Here is a 20,259-nt window from a genome sequence, read left to right on the forward strand (position 1 = left end):
GTCATATGCTTATTGGACTGAAAGATTTGAGCTCAGAGATATTTAATTATGTCTAACCTTTATCCCATTAAGTAGATTAAAAGTTTAAAGTGTTGGCTGGCCCCCTGGATGGCTGATCTGTAAGATATATATGTTCAACTGCAACTTGCAAAAGGCAAAAAATTACATCAGCCTTAAAACAGTATTTATTCAGGATTTGGTTCTATTTTGAGCTTATGCTTGGCTTAATTGTGCTAAGCAAGGAAATACTATTACAGTGAAACCGCTGAATTTATAAATATATTTCTGTTAGCAAGAAAGGCCAAAAGAGTCATCCAATGTAAAGTTATCTTTGGCTACTGAGCGATTACTCTTTCAAGGACTTGGGAAATTGGCAAGACTTCTGGTTTTGTGCCAGGAGTGTTTTTAAATGTGGTCTTAAAATAGGGTAAAAATTCTGCACCTAAGAAAGTGGGTACAGCTTTCTTGTTTGGGTGAGTCCCCTCACAATATGAAATTCCTGCAAGGGAGATCAGAGAGAAGCCTAAGCACTGTGGTGTCTAGTAATGTCCTACCTACTGCAGTGGGAAGGCACTAATCGGGAGTGGAGCATATAGTACAACATTTGTATGCATGGCAACACATTCCTTGGTGTGCTGAGACATTCAGTAGATGTGGTGACACCTGTGTTAAGAAAAAAGTATATGGAAGAAAGCTACTTTGGGGTTGGGGAAATGGTGTGTGGTTGTCTGCCGGGAAAGGTTTAACAGCCAGCTCTGTGGGATAAAAATGCCTGGTTTGGAGCACCTGCCAATTCCATGATATAAATACTCTCACCATGGTCAATTTCAAGCAACCAACATGAATAGAGTTGGGAAAAGGTGTGCAGTAGCCTACCACATTCGAGTATTTCCACTGCACAGATACAAGAGGCATAATTAATTAGAAAGTGATACGTTTGAGGGCCCAGCAGTTGGCGTAATGGCTATGTCGCTGGACTCCCATGTAGTCGATCGCAGTTAGAGTACCGGACCTGGTGGCTTAAACTCACGCTGGGTGTGTGTGCGTGTATGCCCAAGATCCCAAGAGGAGAATGGAGGAGAAGGGATTGTGGTGTGGCCATCCCATCTGGGGGGGTGATTTCTAGCTTTCTGTCTCTCTGTCTTTCTGGAGAGTGCTCGCGCCCTATAGCAGAAACTTCTCTAAAAAAGAAAGAAAGAAAGAAAGAAAGAAAGAAAGAAAGAAAGAAAGAAAGAAAGAAAGAAAGAAAGAGATACATTTTAAGGTATTTTTTTTCTTTGTTGGGGGTTTGGGGGGGAGAGGGTTTTGCTATAGTGCACATGCGCTTACCAGAAAGACAGAGAGAGACAGAGAGACAGAAAGCAAGAAATCACCCCCCCCAGTGGGGATGGCCACGCCACAATCCCTTTTCCATTCTCCTCTCAGGATCTTGGGCATGCACGCACACGCGCCGGGCCTGAGTTTAAGCCACCGGGTTAAACTTGAACCGTATTCGACTACATGGGAGTCCAGCTACATAGCCACTACGCCAACTGCTGGTCCCAGAAAGTGATACATTTTGAATATTTATTATATTTGCCTTTAAGATAATTTATTTAATTGTTAATTTTATATGAATTTTAATAATAGCCATGTTTAATTGTTGGTTTGCAAAGTTCCTAAAAATGTTAATAATCAGCTCTTAAGAAGTAGATCCAGCAAACCAATAGGGGTATGTGTGTGTGCATGTTACATGTCAGGGCTGAATAAAATACAAACATATCTCTGGGTTGAGCTTGTCAATGCTAGAGTCCTTCCCTCTGAGTTTGAAAAGAATTCCACAGTAAAGCAGAATGTCTACTATGTAGAGCAAAAAATGGCCATGATCAGGAATCCAGAGTGGCCCCCAACTCCAGACTATAAATTCAAGAATCCCCAAGAGTTTTGTACTGTGACGCAACATTAATGTCAGGCTGTCAGTGGAAAGGTACTTCCACCTTGGCTAACCCCACCCCACATTTTTTTTTTTAGAGAGAGACAAGTTCTTGTTTTATTGCCCCAGCTAATCTTGAACTGATAATCCCCATGGAAAGAGAGCCCTCTTAGATTACACCTTTATTATTACAATTTTCATAACATAGAATAACTTCTTTTAATTTCTCCCCCTAAACTGTGAGCTTCCTCAGAAAAAGGCAACTTTCCGTATTACCATTAGCCTGTACATTGGTTAGTACATTTGGGCACATGTTTTTTTCTGGAGAGGTTTTTACTATAGGGCGCGTGCACTCACCAGACAGAGAGAGAAAGAGACAGAAAGTGAGAAATCACTCCCCAGGGGAGATGGCCACGCTGCAATCCCTTCTCCTCCATTCTCCTCTCGGGATCTTGGGCACGCACGCACAAGCACCCGGCGTGAGTTTTAAGCCACCAGGGCCGGGACATGAACCGCAGTCGACTACATGGGAGTCGAGCGACATAGCCATTACGCTAACTGCTGGTCCCTGGGCACATGTATTTTGAATGAATGATTGTATGAATGACGGCAGATATTCTTTGAGTACTTATACTAAGCAATTTACGTGGATTATTTTGTTTGATTCTCTTGAGCCCCATGAGTTAGATACAATTACTGCAATTTACCCATGAGGAAGCTAGGGCTTAAAGATTTGAGTCATACCCAAAGGTCACATAGGAAATAGGGATGGAGCCAGGATTTGACCCAGAACATCTGACTTCTGCTCTTTTTTGAAAAATGAGTTTATTTCATTTATTCTCAACATCATTTATTTATTTTTATTTGACCAGAGAGGGACAGACAGAGAGAAAGGGAAAGCAGGAAAGCAAGCCTCCAGGCCCAGGACTTGACTGTGGTCAGCCATATGGGAGTCCAGAGCCTTAACCACCATGCAACCTGCCAGCCCTCAACTTTTGCTCTTACTCCTATACTAATCTGCCACCTTACATTATTATTATTATTCTTTTTTGCTATAGATAATCATCTATTCCTTTTTTTGCTCTCTGGGATTAGAGAGGTTCACAGCAAGTGCTTATTCTGCAAGTCATCAGACACCCCAGGAAAATTCAACCCATAATCTTATTTATGCTCTCATTTGAGTTTGAAAGGAAGAAGATCTGCTTACTCTATTTTAGAGACATCTGGGTATAGATCAGAAAGGATTAGTCACTCCCCAGGACAAATCCCTTTGGGAGAACTCATTTCTATCCTTCTAGGGTGGGGCTTTAAGATTTAAAGAGCTAGTCTTAATTAGAGCATTTCCTGACTAAGTAAATATTAGATTTAAATTCAGCTACGCCTTTGGTTAGCAAGTCACAGCTTGAGGTTTTGCTTTCCATGTGTCCACAGTTCTTCATGGTGGCAGGAGGGTAGGAATGAAGGCAAGGAGAGACTGTGGTCTAGGAAACAGGATGACCCTGGGGTGCTGACGAGGTGGAGACTGAGTCAACCCAAGCTGTAACACTGTTACTAAACCCTGAACATATACAGCCTTTCCAACAGTTAAAGATTAATCTGTGGCACCTTCCTCTGCTTGGGCCTTAATTAGACTTTGTTTAAGCAAATAATTCTGAGAGTCACCTTGCAGGAAGGTTACCTTAAGCTAAGTCAGGGTTTCTTCACATTCTAAGAGGCCAGATCCATGGCAGTTACACAGGACAGGCTCTGTGGTTTTATGAGGGAAGGAGAATGTCGTTGGACTTAATCCCACTTTTCTCATTTTTAACTGGAGCACTGTCTAGAGGACCAAAATGAAGAGTATTACACTTGGACACCAACCCCGTCTATCCCCCTTAGCTCGCAGGAAGCCGTCAGATTTTCCAGTGAGCTGTACACACTATGACCTGGGGACTGAGGGTGGGATGGGCTGACCAGGCACCTTATCAGAGTTGCTGTTATTATGGGAGCTACCGTGAATTGACTTAGAACTTTTAGGAAGCTGAGGGTACTAAAAAAAGATAGGAAAGAAACTATGAAAAGTAAAGAGTAGGTGGCTGAACCCTAGGACACACTCCCAGACCGTGGTGGTCAAGAAGGTTGTCACTTGCTGTACTTGGCAGACACTGGGCCAATGTCCCTTTGGCACTCTGGGAGTGGTACACTGATTTTACCTTACTTAGCTCCTTCTCCTCTCAAGCTATCTTGCCCATTCTCAGCCAAGGAGAGGGTCTTGGGCCCAAGGGAGACTGCTGAGGAATCTGAATCTCCAAGGGACAGAATGACTGTCCAGAATGATTCTTCCTAGTAAGATAGCACCCACTGATCCTGCTTCCAGAATACATCTTTCCTTTCCACTCTAACTTCATGGTTCCTTCCTGTCCTAAGTCTAAATCCTCCACTTTCCTTTTGACTCTGTGAGTTATTCCACAGTTATTGAGTTTATGCCTTTTCTGTTAAAGTTAACCAGGATTTGTTTCTGTTGCTTGACACCTAAAAATCAATTGACCAACTGTGTGACTATATATACATTTCTAGTGTGTTATTTATGCTTATGAGTATGTGTGTAAATACCATCCTTCTGCACACACTGAATATTTTTTCTATTTTGATGCCTGATGTCCACCCATTGAACATAGAAAGAAACAGAGAAAGAGAGAGCATTCCCCAATGGGGCATGGTCATGCCACAAACCTCCTCCATTTCTCCATCTTGTCAGCATCCTGGACTCAGGCATACAGACTGGGATTTGAGCCATAGTTGGCCATGTGGGATCCAGTTCTCTCAACCAATGGGGTTTGGGGCTGGCCCTAAAGATTTTTCAAAGTGCAAACCTGGAAAATAGATGAGTATAGGGGAAAATCAGCCAAATACAAACCAGTGCCAATCAAATCAATCAGCTTGCTTTCTATTTGCTGAAAGGGTATGAGAGTTTTGACTGATCAAAAGGGAGGGAGGTCACTGAGATATTTGAGACCCTTGGTTAATTAAGCAGGCCTGGGTAGGCCCAGATAAAGCAGCTTGAGAACACTGCTTTCTGGTGGAGGGCTCTAGGAAGAGAAAGACAAGAATAAAAGAAGATGCAAAGCAAACATCTTCCCTCTCCTTCTATCTCTTCCAGGTTCCTGGGTCCTAGATGCCAGAAATGAGGTAGTGCTATCAGAATAAGATGGCAGCTTCCTTGTAGGCTACATAGGTGTCTGTGAGAAGGCCTGAAACTCTTTAATATTCTTTGGCAACATGTTTTTTCTAGAATCATGGAACTAACCCCACTATTGTCTCAATGGTCTATGCTCCTGGACCTACACTGATTATGTCTGGCTTCTCCAGTCTACCTGGCAGTCTTTAGACTGTTACTTTCGTCTGCTGTTCTCTTAAAGATTAATATATTCAGCCTTCCATACCTGGGCCTTCTGCCTTCCCCGATTCAACCAACCATAGATAGAAAATATTTGGGGGGGAAAAAAAAAAAGGCCAGGTCTATATTGAGCACGTAGGCTTTTTTCCCGTTGTCATTAGTCCCTAAACAATAAAGTCTAACAATTATTTACCTAGCATTTACATTGTATTAGGCATTATAAACTATCTAGAGATTATTCAAAGTACCAAGGAGGATATGCACAGGTTTTATGCAAATTCCATTCCATTTTATATAAGGAACTTCAGCACCCTCAGATTTTGGTGTTCAAATAGGAGTTGTAGAACCAATCCCATGCAGCTACCCAGGGATGACCGTGAATTATTTTCATATTGATATTTTTAGAATGTATGGGCTACCCACATACTGGCTAAATTTGATTTCGGCTCAACTTAGATAAATCCCAAATTATTCTGGTTAAAATATGCTTTAACATACATAAATGCCCTGATTACTACGCAGTGAAGCCAACTGTATAAAGGAGCTATGAGACCAGTTGTCATAGATGAACAAACAATACATAAAAATGTGACCACCAAAAGATTTCTGGGCACTTTTACATTTAAATGAACATGGATGCATGTTTATATATCATTGGAGTCTGCAGCTGTGGCTTTTGTTTAGTCTCAAAGCATTGATAGCAGTCTTAATAGGTCAATTTATAAGCTTTTCAAAGAAACTGTTTCCCAGACCAGACGATACAGATGGCCATGTCATAGCCCTTACTCATCAGCCGTCCATATGAACATGAAAATAGTCAGGACCAGACATGTCCTTGGGTTTGCTGGATTTTCTAACAGGGTGATCGTCTCAGCATAGCTCTAGGCAATATTGTCTGGGGGTAAGAAGAACCAAATTCCAGTCCTCTCTGAGTCAATCACTGCTACATCTTGGGCAACTAACTCACCCGCCCAGGGCTTTACTTATTTGAGGGATCAGATGAGGGTAAGGAAATAAAAATGCCTTATTCATACATGAATTAGAGGAATGAAGGCTAGGTTAGTGACAATATCTGTAAAGGATTACAAAAAGCCATAAGTAACCTCTTATTGGCAGGAATATTCATAATCATAAAGGTGAATATGCTTTACTACAAGTATTCTTCCTTTCTACAAAATCTTCTCTCCATAGAGATAATTGAGACTTTAATTACTCAGAAGACAGACGGCTCAGATTTTTAACAACCACATATCAATTCAAGGATACACATGTTCCCATATTTTTCATCATGTAAATCTAGATGCATGTTTTCTTCCCCTCCCCCTTTTTTACATGAGTGCACACATGAAGAGAAAGAAAGAAAGCATTTCAAAAGGATCTCATCATGTTGTGATCTGCTATCTGCAACCCTCCAGCTCCTCAAGATCCTGGGCACCTGCACATGTGCCGTGGGTTTTTCAGGATGACCTGGGATCTGTACCGTGGTTGCCATATGGCTTCCAGCACTGCAGAGTGCTAGCATTACCGCTGTGTCAAAACTTAGGGCTTCTTCTTCTTTTTTTTTTTTTAAAGCTTATTTATTTCTCTCATGAGAAATAGACACACACACACACACACACACACACACACACAGAAGCACCTCCAGTCTTAGTCGACTTGGATCTTGGGCACATGAGTGTGTGCCTTGTGTGTTCAGAGAGATGCTAGGATGCAAACTGAGGACCTTTCCCATGTGTGTCCAGTTGTGTTACCTTTGGTCACCCTCTGGCCCTACAATTCTTATTTTTACATTGTTGAACTCGAGCTGCATCTTACTATTTGTGGCATCTTAAATTTAATGACATATGGCATCTCTTTTTTCATCTATTCAAATAGATCTTCATAGACTTGCCTCCCTTGACCAGTTGGTTTGCCGGAAGGACTGTGATGATTCTACTGACTCTGGAGCCCTGAGCTTTCATAAGAAGTTGACACATTTAGAGGCAACCAGGAACACCCCAGCACCAGTAAGACAGACCCATTTCAAATACAGCTTGATTAGTGCTCTAGCAGGGGAACACATAGGATTCTATATGACCACCCAGCCCAGATGTGGGTTGGAGGAGGGTTCTCAGGAACACTTCCAGGAGGGAGTGATATTTTAGCTGAGACTGCTAAATTATCTAGAATAGTACTACTCGAAGTGTCTGCAAAGGTTGTTATGACCAGTCTGCTCCAAGTTAGGTACAGATACTGAGAATTAGAGTATAGAGTTTTGATAGCATTATACTTACACACACAAATCATTTTATATATGCTTGCTGACTCTAATTTTAAAAGTTGGGAATGTATTTTATATATCTGTTTTTCCGATTCTGTTTTTCCTGGTAACTAGTTTTATTGTATTCTACAAAAGTAATGATCAGGAATGAATTGTAAGTTTTCTAAAACATACCAAAGCTTACTCTTCACCACAGAGCCGTGGAAAAACACAAAGCTGCAGTGGAGGAGGGAAGATTTAAGAAAGACTAGGTCTTGGACCTAAGAGAGAGAAGAGAGAGGCAGGGAAGGGGAGAAGAGGGAGAGAGAAAGGTGGTAGTGATAGCCCTGTCTCACACGGGAGAGCAGACTAGAAGAATAGCCACCAAAATGTTATAAATTGATGATTTCTGGATGGTGCTATTTCAAAGTATTTTCATTTCCTTAATTCACTACACAAAACTCTGTAGTGAACATGTTTTGATTTTCCTACTCAGCATCCATTACCTTTCCAGTTTCCTTCTGGGAACCTCTGCTCCCTGGCTGTGTGAAATTGTAGAGACCACCCACCCAGTGCCCTGTTCTCCAAAGGGTGGGTGTAGAGCTCCAAACCTCAGGACACCTGTGGGTCTGTCTGCTCAGAGTTCGCCGAACAGCCGAGTGCTGGGGCTCCTTTGGACACTGATGGTGTCCATTCAGTCTCAGTTCCTAGAGCTCTGAGCCACTCTGGCTTTTGCATGTTCTAAGCCTGGGTCTTTATTGTTTCCTTATGTTCTCAGAGCTCCTCTTTTTCTTTTTTGGAGAGGGTTTTGCTATAGGGCGCATGCGCTCACCACAGAGACAGAGACAGAGAGACAGAAAGTGAGAAATCACCCACTTCCCCCCCCCCCCGGGAGGATGGCCACACCGCAATCCCTTCACCTTCATTCTCCTCTCAGGATCTTGGGCACGCATGCACATGCGCCCTGCGTGAATTTAAGCCACCGGGTCTGGGACCCGAACCGCAGTCAACTACATGGGAGTCCAGCAACATAGCCATTACACCATCTGCTGGTTCCAGAGCTCCCCTTTTACTTTCAGATAAATTTTTATTTGGCTCAAGTTAGTAGAGTTGGGTTTTTTGCTTGCAATCAATGCGTGCTATTTGGTAAACCTGTATGTAGTACCTTTGCTATAAGAATAAAATGGTTTGTCAAACAGAAAACCTTCAAGAATTAATAGTCAGCATTGTGGCATGGTTAAAAGCATGGGTTCTGGGTTAGCAGGTGGCATGGTGGTTAAGGGTGCTGGACTCCCACATGGCCAACCACAGTTCAAGTCCTGGACATGGTGACTTGCTTTCTTGCTCTCTCTCTCTCCCTCACTCTGTCCCTCTTTGGTCAAATTAACATAAATAAATAAATTTTAAAAATTAAATAATTCTTTAAAAAATGAAAATAAATAAAAGTATGGGTTCTGGTGACAGAATGCAAAGCTTAACTCCTCCTCTGGCCACTTACCAACCATGGGGTCGTAGACCAGTGTCTTATCCTGCCCATGTCTATTTCCTCTTTGGAAGGAGAAAACGATAAAAGCAACTCCCTCACAGGGTCATTGTGAGAATGAAATGAGGCGGTATACGTAAAGCCCTGCTAACAGTGTGTGGCACACAGCAAGTGACGTGCGAGCATCCGCAGCTCTTACTGTGGGTACAACCCTGGACCAGAACAGAATGCAGCTCTGGTTCAGTCGTGGGAATCCACTGGTTCCGACTCCAGGACTCCAGCGCTCGTGAGACTCATCCACTCACTCTGTCTCTACTTCTCTTCCTTACTCTGTCACTGTGCTTTGTATTCAAATCCTGAGAGGAAAAAGGCTCTGAAGGGTCCAGCTAGTTTCCATCATTATTCTTTTATTTAAAAATTATTTATTTATTCATTCATTTATTTTAATTTGACCAGAGAGAGACAGAGAAAGAGAGAGAAAGGGCAAGGGAGAAAGGAAGTCACCAGGTCCAGGACTCAAACCGTGGTCAGCCATGTGGGAGTGTCCAGCGCCTTAACCACCATGCCACCTGCTGGTCCCCTCCATCATTATTCTTACTGGGTCAAGGCTGTTGACCCTCTAGCCTATAGCTAGACAACCCTTGGGTCAGGCCTACTCCTAGTCCAATCAGCTCTCACGGGTCACAGAGCTGTTCAGCACCGTCAAGGAACATCCTGGAGTTGCCTCATTCCTCACCTGCAGGATTGGCTAGTCAGCCGGGACATTGCACAATACAGTCCAGGGTTCCCATTGTGGTCCCAAGAAATCAACCCACTTTTCCCCCTAGTTCCTGAAGTGCTGCCCAGAATTGTCAGAGGGGGACAACTGGAAGTGCATCCAAAAGGCAATTATTGGAATCGAATGCAATGAATGCAGGGCCACCTCTCTACCTTCTCTTCCTGGCAAAGCAGCAGGCACATTCTGTCATGGAGGAACTTTTCCAAAAATTTACTTAGAGAATGAGTTTTCGTGTAGAAAATAATGTGCTTAAATGGAATTTTTGTTTTCCCAATTTGCTTTGGTTACTTTAGTCAGCTGAAGGTCAGGCAGTTTATGAAAGTGTGGAGAAAATAAGTTCAGGAATCCTGAACTTGCTGGTCAGGATCGACGGTATCCAGACTTCCTGCAAAAGTTGTGAATGTTAAGACATCTGCGACTTATCAGGCCTTAAGTGAAGCAGACACGCAGCAGCACCTGCCTGGTCAAATTCTTGCAGCATCAGACATCTGGGGCTGGGTTCTGCTGGCACCACATAAATTTCATCTGTCTATAAAGCTCTCTCCCATGGAGAGCACTTAAAAGGGATAAAGACCACATAAAATGCAGGCTGCTACTTCTGTTAGCCAGGCCTAGGAGAGGGAGCAAATGGGAAGCGAGTCCAACACAGAGGAGGCCCATTATAGTGGACTTAGCAGGAGGTGGACTACTACTATCTGGAAAATGGACTAAAGAGCTATTCCAACTATCGGGGACATGACGTCTCAACAAGGAAGCCCGTGCAATTGGCTGCCTTATAACATTTTTACTGTCCAACGAGTAGGGCATTAAGCCCCATTTCTTGGTTTAAGGATATCTTTCAGCTTTGTTTAGTTCCTGCAAAGAAGTCAGGAGCTAAAAAGATGGGGACAAACATACAAAGAACTCTTCAAAAGGGTCATGGAAATTCATCTTATGAAAAAAAGCACTATACATGGATTTAAAAAATTTTGCACCAAAATAAACTTGTACTTTAATTCCACTTTTTCATAAACTTTTTGAAGTGTCCTCATTTAGATACTTCCCAGGCAGCATCTGCAGAGGGGGAGATAGGAAGTTGGAACTGGGAAGGCCGAGGCGTGCAAAAGGTCCCCTAGCGTTCCCTGAAGCTGCAGGGGTGAGGACCATGTCAAAGTCAGGGGGCTCTAAGGCAGGAGCACATACCTCTCCATTCCTCGTGAGAAAAAAACCAGGTAACACGGAAAAGGCACACACAATCAGCTCTACAAATTGTGAACCTTTCACCCTCCTTTTGTGTGTGTGTGCTAATGTTGAAACCAGAGAGATCTACTGGGATAAAACGTACCATCAGACGTACCATCTGCGCTCTCACCCCACGTGTCATGGCGCTATGCCTGCCCTGGCACCTGCTCTCGCTCCAGCACCATTAGTCGTCCTCTGCTCCGCTTCACCCATGGTTTCCCAGACATCCTCCCCTTCGGTAAATACTGTTTCTTCTCCATGGACTTTCCTTCCTCTCTTTCTTTTCCCCGCCTTTCCCACCTGGCAAACTCCTACTCATCTGCTCAGGCCACCCCTCAAGTATCTTGTCTCCCCAAACAGCCTCTTCTGACAGTCCCTTGCCCTGCTCCAGAGTAAGGCATTTCTTTCATTGTTTGCTTGTAGCAGACACTGCTCCCTACCCCCTCAATCCATTCTCCCCTTCTTCCACACCAATAGAGCAGTAGCTAAACACTTGGCCATCCAGCCCCACCCCATTCCCAGCTTGCAGCTATGTGGGGAATGTGAACAGATGGGATTTGTGCCACTTCCAGGCCCTGCTGCTTTGTTCCTCTAGGCTTTCTCTTTCTTGCGAGCTGGAGCATGGGTACGCCATGACCTACTTTGATCACAGGACCAGGAAGGTATCATCAAGTATCAAAGCACCCTGAAGCTCAGGCTTAAAGAGCAACCAAGTCTCTCTCAGCGTTGGCCAAGTGGCTCTACATCAAGCCATGGGTCTGGTAGGGCGTGGCTCCTCACTGGAGTTGACCTCTGGTCTGCTCCACAAGTGTTTGTCCTGAGGCCCAGGCTGCAGCGGCAGCAGCTGCCTAAGGGGACCTCGTATGGCGATGACAGGGGCCCAAGCGGGCAAGCCTAGCCATGAGACCACATATCAAGCTTCTGTCTGAGCTACGCCTGCCAATATCTTGGCCTTGACCAAAACAAGTCACGTGATGGAATCCAAATTCAAGGGACAGAGCAGAAAATACCTCTCACAGAGGTTTGGGAGAGGAGGTAACTATTTCTGGGCAATAATCTCATCTACCGAAACCCTGCAGATAAGGATGGCGTCCTAGGAAGGAAGGGGAGCTATGGAAAGGAACCTGGATTCCTCAGTGACCACGGAAAGCACAGCGCCCTGCCTACTGCTTCACGGTGAATGGAAGATAAAGCAATTCACTTTTTTTTTTTTAGAGTATTTTTTGCTATAGGATGCGTGCACTCACCAGACAGACAGAGAGACAGAAAGCAAGAAATCACCCCCCAGGGGGATAGTCACGCCGCAATCCCTTCTCCTCCATTCTCCTCTCGGGATCTTGGGCACGCACACACACGCACCTGGTGTGAGTTTTAAGCCACCGGGTTCTGGACACGAACCGCGGTGGACTACGTGGGAGTCCAGGGACATAGCCATTACGCTAACTGCTGGTCCCAAGCAATTCACTTTTTATAGACCAGAGTTGGTACAGCTGCTTAGCCTTTGCTCTGACTAATGTAACATGCTCCCCATCACAACACTTCCATGTTCTTTGTTGTTTCTTCTTTTTTTTCTGCATTAGAAGTTTCTTTTTCTTTTGTAATTTATTTTATTTTATTTATTCATTCATCTATTTTTTAATTTGACTAGAGAGAGACAGAGGGTGAGAGTGAGAGAGAGAAGAAGTGAGAAAGCAAGCTACCAGATTCAGGACTTGAACCCTGGTTGGCCATGTGGTTGTGTCCAGCGCCTTAACCACCATGCCACCTGCCGGTCCCTGCATTAGAAGTTTCTTGAAGTCGACAATGATGTCTTAATTAATTTTCAAATCTCTAGAAACTACCATAGGATCTATTGTACAGTAAGTGATTAATAAAGGTCTGTTAAATGGCTAAATGAATTTTCTATATTTCTGTTACTTTTATCTGGAAAATAAACATGTTTTAAAGACATTGGTGGGCTGACCTCACACCACAGCGGTTGAGTGCTACGTATTGGGAGTCAGATCCCACATGGCCAACAGCAGTTCAAATTCTGGCCCCAGCAGTTTGAAAAACACCAGGTGCATGCGTGTGTACATGCCCCAGATCCTGATGGGATGGAGAGATGAAGAAAAGAGGATTGCCATGTGACCATGCCTCAGTGAGGAGTGCTTTTTTTTGTCTCTCTCTCTCTCTGGCGAGCACACATGCCCTCTGGTAATTAAAACCACAGCAATGAAAAACCGCTCACCTATTTACAATATATGCTTGAGTTAATTTCTCCATGCTCTTCTTCAAAGAATGATTTTTGAAAATCAACATCAAGGGGCCAGCAGGTGGTGTGGTGGTTAAGGCGCTGGACTCCCACATGGCCTATCACAGTTTGAGTCTTGGACCTGGCAGCTTGAACTCACGCTGGTCACATGTGCATGCATGCCCAAAGTCCTGAGTGGAAAATGGAGGAGAAGGGATTGAGGCATGAACATCCCTGGGAGCGTGATTTCTCACTTTCTCTCTCTCTCTCCAGTGAACACACTGGAGAGAGAGCAAAAAGCTCTCTCTCCAAAAATAAATAAATAAAGCAGTCAACATCAGTATTCAGTGAACATCAAGTACAAGATGAATCTTTTAGGCATGGTTCCCAGGAGCTTTATGATAGCCATCCCCACCTCTTCCCATGGCGAGAAGGGGGATGGCACCAAATGGGAGAGACTGGATATGACCCGGCGTATTCCCCCGCCTCTCTGTGCGTTTCTGTCAGACATGTGTCTTCACTTAGTTCCAGCCCATATGACCCTCTCTGCTCCACCCCTGCTCCCACCTCATTCTTCTTCCTTTGCAAAGAAAAACTGTATTTTAGTTGCTGCTTTTTGGGGTGGAGAGGTGGGTTGTGGATCAGGAGAGAAAAAGTTTCAAACAGAATAAAAAAAGAGAGAGCTTCTGAACATGCTGTCTTAAAACAGCCTCTTGAGACCAATTAAAAAGACCGAGTAAAAAGGAAGGAAACCAGGGCTGGGAAGGTGGGGTTGCATGCTGCTTCCCCTGCTTTTTTATATATTCTAGATGAAGTCCGTTTGAATACAAAAAGTCAAAAGTTCTAAGGTAATTGCCTTTTAAGCCAATCCTGTAAAAATATCATCAGAACTGGTGTCTCCCAGATGTGGTAAACACCAGCACGGAGGAGGAGCTCGGGAAGGGTGCGCGCCCTTGTCTGGATCTTGACCTGTTTGTTATCTGTTATGGGTTCCAGTGAGGCTTTGCCTCAGTGCTTTGAATCGCAGGTCTCTTGGTGCCCCCCAAGGAAAACGGCCTTATTTCTTGTGATGTATTAGCCTAGTAAATTTTAATTTTATTTGTTCTATTAAGCAGCTGAAGTTCAGCACATTTTTTATTCATTTTGTACAATAGGCACTAAGTGATTCTGAATGCCAGGCACCTAATCAGATTAAGAAGACCTCGTGTTGGCCAAAGGCTTATGTTCCTGCGCTTCAGTGAATCTCCGCATGACCTAGACTGTATCGGAAAGTCAGCTCTTGCTTTTCTATCCCGTCACAGGGAAGGAGGTGAAGCAACACAACAGGGTGGTTACAGACCTTCCTCACATCAGGCCTTATCAGAGCCTCCGCCCCCACCCCCATAGCTGTCACTGGGAATGAGGGTGGGGAGAATGGACCCCTTACACAGGATTAAAATGAAGATCTAATTTAGGGACCAGCCGACTCACTTCATGATTTTTCTTAGTCTGTTCAGGCTCCTACAACAAAATACCATAGACAGGGTGACTTTGAATAGCAGTAATTTATAATACTCCTCACGTTCTAGGGGTTGGAAAGTCCAGGATCAAGGCACTGATAGGGTCTGTGTCTGGGGCAGGTCTATTTCCTGGTTCATGGAAATGGCACCTTGGAGCTGAGCTGAGCCGCGCCCTGTCCACACGGTGGAAGGGGTAAACAAGCTAGTTTAGGTCTCTTCCACACAGGCACTGATGCTGTTCATGGTGGCTTTACCCTCACACCTAATTATCTCCCAGTGGCTCCACCTCTTAATCCCATCACCTTTGGGCGTAGGATGTTAACATTTCAATATATGAATGAGGGGGCTTGAAAAACATTAAGACGGTAGCAATGTTTTATTTATTTATATTTTTATATTTTTGCCAGCGAATGTGTGTGCTCACTAGAGAGAGAAGGAGAAAGATTAGGAGAGAGCACTGGCCAGTGGGGCAGGGTCATGATAAAGTCCTTTCTCCATTTCCTAGTAAATTATAATTTTATTTGTTCTACTGAGCAGCTGAAGTTCAACACATTTTTATTCATTTTGTACAATAGGCACTATGGGATTTGGGGCACGTATGCGCATGAGCCTGGTGTGGTTTTTCAAGCCATCAGGGCTGGGATTTAAACCGTGATTGTTCATGTGGAAACCAGCTTTCTTTCTTTCTTTTTTTAATAACTGATGCAGTTTATTTCCAAGCAGAGTACGAGTGACCTAGGCCCAGAGAGAAGGCAAACATGCCTTTCTCGGGGTGATCAGGTACAGGGGCTCCTTTTATTTGATTTTGAGAGTGACAGACAAAATTAGTGAAGAGACTTCCATTGGTCTGGCCCAAAAAAGGCGGGACGCAAGGAAGCAGGAGCTTATAGGTTATAGGTGGGTTCCACAATTTTTAAACTGGTGATTGGAAGGGAAGATCTGTGTCTTGGGAAGAGATTTGTAAAAGAAATGCTTAATCTACATCTCAAGGAAAGGGAAGTTCTGTGTCTTGGGAAGAGAAAAACAAAAGAATATACTGTAATCGGCCAGCTTTCTTAAGCACTAGGCCATGAGGCCAACCCTCAATTTTTATTTTTAAGCAACCAAATTACATCATGATATGCCAAATCTGGGTTTAGCTCTCAAGCAAGATGGATGTAGATTGTAGCAGAATACCCATGTACACCCACACCCACTCCACTGAGTTGCTGACCCTGGAGTCACCTTCCAGAGAAAAATATGGCTTTTATTTTAGAGAGATTTTTGTTATAGGGCATGTGCGCTTGCTGGAGAGACAGCAAGAGACAAAGAAATAGAAAGTGAGAAGTTACGTCCTAGGGAGGATGATCGCACCGCAATTCCTTTTCCTCCATTCTCCTCTCGGAATTTTGAGCATGCACACACGTGTCCGTCGTGTATTTTAAGCCACTGGGTCCAGGACTCGAACTGTGGTCAACTATGGGGGAGTCCAGCGATGTAATCATTATGCCATCTTCTGATCCCCCAGAACAGCCTGGTTTTAACTCAGCCTGTTGAACTCTGATAACTGACTGACCTGCGATGGCGTCAGTATTCGCAATTCTCATCCCCATCATCTTATATTTACACTTAGCGATTTGTCATATTGGAAAAAATAACAGATGCAAAGTCACAAAACATTAATGATGTCGATTTCAGTGAGAGTTCACCGACAGACAAAGGTTTTCCTCTCACACCATACTTTGAGACCTTCACAAAAGTCCTTTTAAATGCCTACATTCTATTTTTCTCTGTAGAAGATTGTTCTCTGAAAGCCACGGTTGCTTTTCCTTTCTCCCTCTTTTTCCCCCACACAGTGTCTAAAACCTCGGAAGAAGTTAGTTCTGGTGCTCAGTGTACACTCAGCAAAATAAAGTCATGGTGGTATACTCAGATGACAAAGTATTACTCAGTCAAGAAAAGGAATGAAGTACTGATACCTGCTGTCATATGAGTATGTTCGTCCATGTTCCAGCATTATGCTAAGTAAAGAAGCCAGGCACAAAAGGTCAACGATTGTATGGTTCCATTCATCTAAAACATCCAAAATAGGCGAAATGCAGATCGGTGGTTGCCAGGGACTGAGGGAGGGTGTGGCACAGAAAACAATGAGAACGACTCTTTAATGGAAATGTCTAGGATTTCCTTTTGGGGCGATGATGTTTTGAAACTAGATAGAGGTGGTGCACAACTTTGTGAATGTATTAAATGTCACTGAACTAATCAATTTAAAATGATTAAGTTTAGGGTTGGCTCATGGCCTAGTGGTTAAGGGAGCGGGATTCTCTCATGGCTGACTGCAGTTCGTATTCTAGCCCTGGCAGCTTGAAAAACACACCAGTACGTGTGCATGTGTGCCCCAAATCCTGACAGAATGGGGACATGGAGAAGGGATAGCTGCGTGGCCTTTCCTCCCTGGGGGAACTGGGTATTTTCTTGCCCCAATCTCTCTCTACCCACAATTCTGAGAAGAGAAGGGAGGAGAAGGAATTGTGGCATGGCCATTTACTCTGGGGGGCGGTGAGCATAGACACCTTCTAAAAATTAAAAGAAAAAGATTAATGTTATGTTATATAAATTCACCTCAATAGCAAAATAAAGCAAGGCAGTGTGCTTCCCAGCACGGCCATTAGAAAAGAGACTAACAAACATTAGTACTCAACCATGTCTCTTGGAATTCTACTCTCTACTCTAGACAGTTTATGAAAGTATTTTCTCAGCAACCCAAGGAGAAATGAAATTCCATGTCTAGGAAAATAAGATTTTACTTTCCCATCTACCCAAGAAAAAATTCGAGGCAGAGTAAGGTCGAGGCAGAGTAGGGTCCTAGCAGAGTTGCTGTGTTAACCCCCCTCGGCTGGACCAGCAGTTTCAGAAGTTTGCCCCAGTCCAGAGAGGAAGTGGGAATGGGCCGTGCAGGGAGTCACACCAGGGCGAGTCCCTTTAGTGAGGAGGCTCAGTGTGATGTCACGGGCTTTGGAGAAACTGAGCTCATCAGGGGCAAGAGCACCAGCGCAGGTCCCTGGCTCTGGGCGGGGAGGAGCGGGGGTAGTGAGGTGCTAAGACTGAAAAGCAGAGGGGTCTGCCATGCCAGGCCAGCCTCCTCCTGCCTGTACTAAAGTCGCTGGAGGTATTCCACACACTCACCTGTTTCTGTGATTTTGTGTTTCTGGTGTTTTACTTTTGGAAAATACAATTTGGTCTCGGTTTATGTCAGACTGCCTATTTTGGCTACTTAATCTGTTCAGCTGGTAACAGATTCAAGAGACAGAAGGCATTGTCTCACCCCTTGGTCAAGGTATGAAGGAGGGAAGGAGGTCATGACAACACCAGCTGATATTGTTTACCATGTTCCCATATTTTATGTTTAACCCTCACAACACTAGAAAACACACCTTATTGTTCCCATTTTACAAATGAGGAAACTAAACTTGGGTTTAGAGAAATAAAGTGACCATAGATTCCAGGTGAAATCCAGGGGCACTGGGTCTGGTAATGAGATAAAATCCAAAAAGAGTTGCTGGAAATAAAAATGCTCATAATTTTGTCCTGCTCCCACTCCTTCAGTTCCCCCAAAATATGCTTGTGTCCTAACCTCCAGTACCTGGAATGCAGTCTTTTTTGGAGAGAGGATCTTTCAGAGGTTACAGGTTAAAGTGAGGTCAGAAGTGTAAGCTTCAATCCGATATGATGGTGCCCTGGTTAAAGGGGAAATTTGGGGCACTGGGACAAATGCCCATGGACGGAAGATGAAGGGAAGATACCAGGAGGAGATGGCCGTCTATAAGCCATGGAGACAGGCCTGGGACAGACCTTTTCCTCATGCCCTCAGGAGGAATCAAACTTGCCAGTATCTTGGAGAGGTTTTTTTTTTTTTTTCTTTTTTTTTGCTATAGGGTGCGTGCGCTTGCCAGACAGACAGAGAGAGACAGAGAGACAGAAAGTGAGAAATCACCCCCCAGGGGAGATGGCCACGCCATAATCCCTTCTCCTCCATTCTCCTCTCGGGATCTTGGGCATGCACGCACACCGGGTCCGGGACTCGAACCGCGGTCGACTACATGGGAGTCCAGCGACGCAGCCATTACACTAACTGATGGTCCCAAACTTGCCAGTATCTTGACCTCAGACTTCCAGCCTCCAGAGATGTGAGACTCAGATCCTATGGTTTAAACCTCCCCGTTTATGGTGCTTGGTTGTAGCAGCTCTAGAAACCGATCGCAGGGTGGAAAGAATGGTGGGGAGTGTGGACAAGGGTTCCTTCCTCGTGGGAAGGGGCAGCATGTGAACGTCAGTGGAGAAACTTCATGGAATCCCAGCCCCACAGCTCAGCGTGGCTCCCCTGGGCCCTGCGGCAGACCGCACAGGGAGCCTCAAGGATAAGAACGTGGCTGCTGTGAAGGAGAAATCCAGCGTGAGCACGAGCCCTGGGAGTCTCCCTACCTGGAAGGCGACGGCTGTTGTGGGCTGAGAACATTAAAATGCCATGTGAAAGGGAGGGCGGGTGTGCTTGATAGTCTTCCGTGCCACTCTCTTTTCTCATTCTGATTGACTCGGATAATTCCCAAATAAATAGGCATGAATTTAGGCTACTCTGAATTGAGTTTTGCTAGAAATAAAAAGTATGCACCATGTTTTAAGGAAATTAAAAAAAAAATCTCTTTATATTAGTTTCCCACGTCTGCTATAGCAAACTTCAAATTTGGTGATTAAAGACATTAGAAAGTTATTCTCTGTCAGCACTAGAGGCCAAAAGTCCACGAACACAGTATCAGCCCGGGTGTGTGTGCGTGGAGGGCGGCAGGGACTCCTCGGCCTGTTCCGCATCACTCCAGCCTCTGCCTCCATCTTCACACGCCTTCTCCCACCTGGTATCTTCTCTTCTGTCTCATAAAGACACTCACCGTGGATTTAGGGCCCACCCAGGTCATTCAGGATGATCTCATCTCCAGACCCTTAGCTTAATCACATCTGCAAAGACCCTTTTCTTTCTTTTCTTTTTTCTTTTCTTTCTTTCCTTTTCTTTTGTTTTCTTTTTTTCTCTTTTCTTTTCTTCTTTTCCTTTCCTTTCCTTTCCTTTCCTTTCCTTTCCTTTCCTTTCCTTTCCTTTCCTTTCCTTTCTTTTCTTTTTTCTTTTTTTCCTACCAGAACATTTATTGAAATCCTTAAGATGAACTGGATGCCGCAACAGCTGCCCTTTTGGGTTTGGATGTTAATCCTTCACAGAATCCACGCCTGAATCTGCGGTATACAGTTTTTAGGTGCCTCATTCGACTAGTCCCAGTGGCCTTGGCACTCCAGTTATATTTTCTCTTGCGCTTGGCAGGGTAGCCGCATTTGCCATGGGTTGACTTCTTTTATTAATTTCTTTTCTTTTCTTTTCTTTTTTTTTTTTGGAGGGGTTTTTGCTATAGGGCAAGTACACTCACCAGAAAGACAGAAAGAGACAGAGAGACAGAAAGCGAAAAATCACCCCCCAGGGGGAATGGCCACTCTGGAA

At 44.2% G+C, this 20,259-nt stretch overlaps 1 protein-coding gene across 1 annotated transcript in view; it reads right to left on the reverse strand.

Annotated features, from left to right (window-relative positions):
* Positions 1–19,924: 19,924 nt before the first annotated feature.
* LOC102500499 (60S ribosomal protein L37-like) overlaps positions 19,925–20,259 on the reverse strand; it is a 575-nt gene continuing 240 nt past the window's right edge. The window contains exon 2 of the mRNA XM_006141472.1: positions 19,925–20,110. Coding sequence (XP_006141534.1) covers positions 19,925–20,110 — 186 coding nt within the window. The remainder of the gene's footprint in view (positions 20,111–20,259) is intronic.

The sequence above is a fragment of the Tupaia chinensis genome, unplaced genomic scaffold (assembly GCF_000334495.1).
Source record: "Tupaia chinensis unplaced genomic scaffold, TupChi_1.0 Scaffold000056_1, whole genome shotgun sequence".
In the NCBI taxonomy this organism is placed as follows: domain Eukaryota; kingdom Metazoa; phylum Chordata; class Mammalia; order Scandentia; family Tupaiidae; genus Tupaia; species Tupaia belangeri.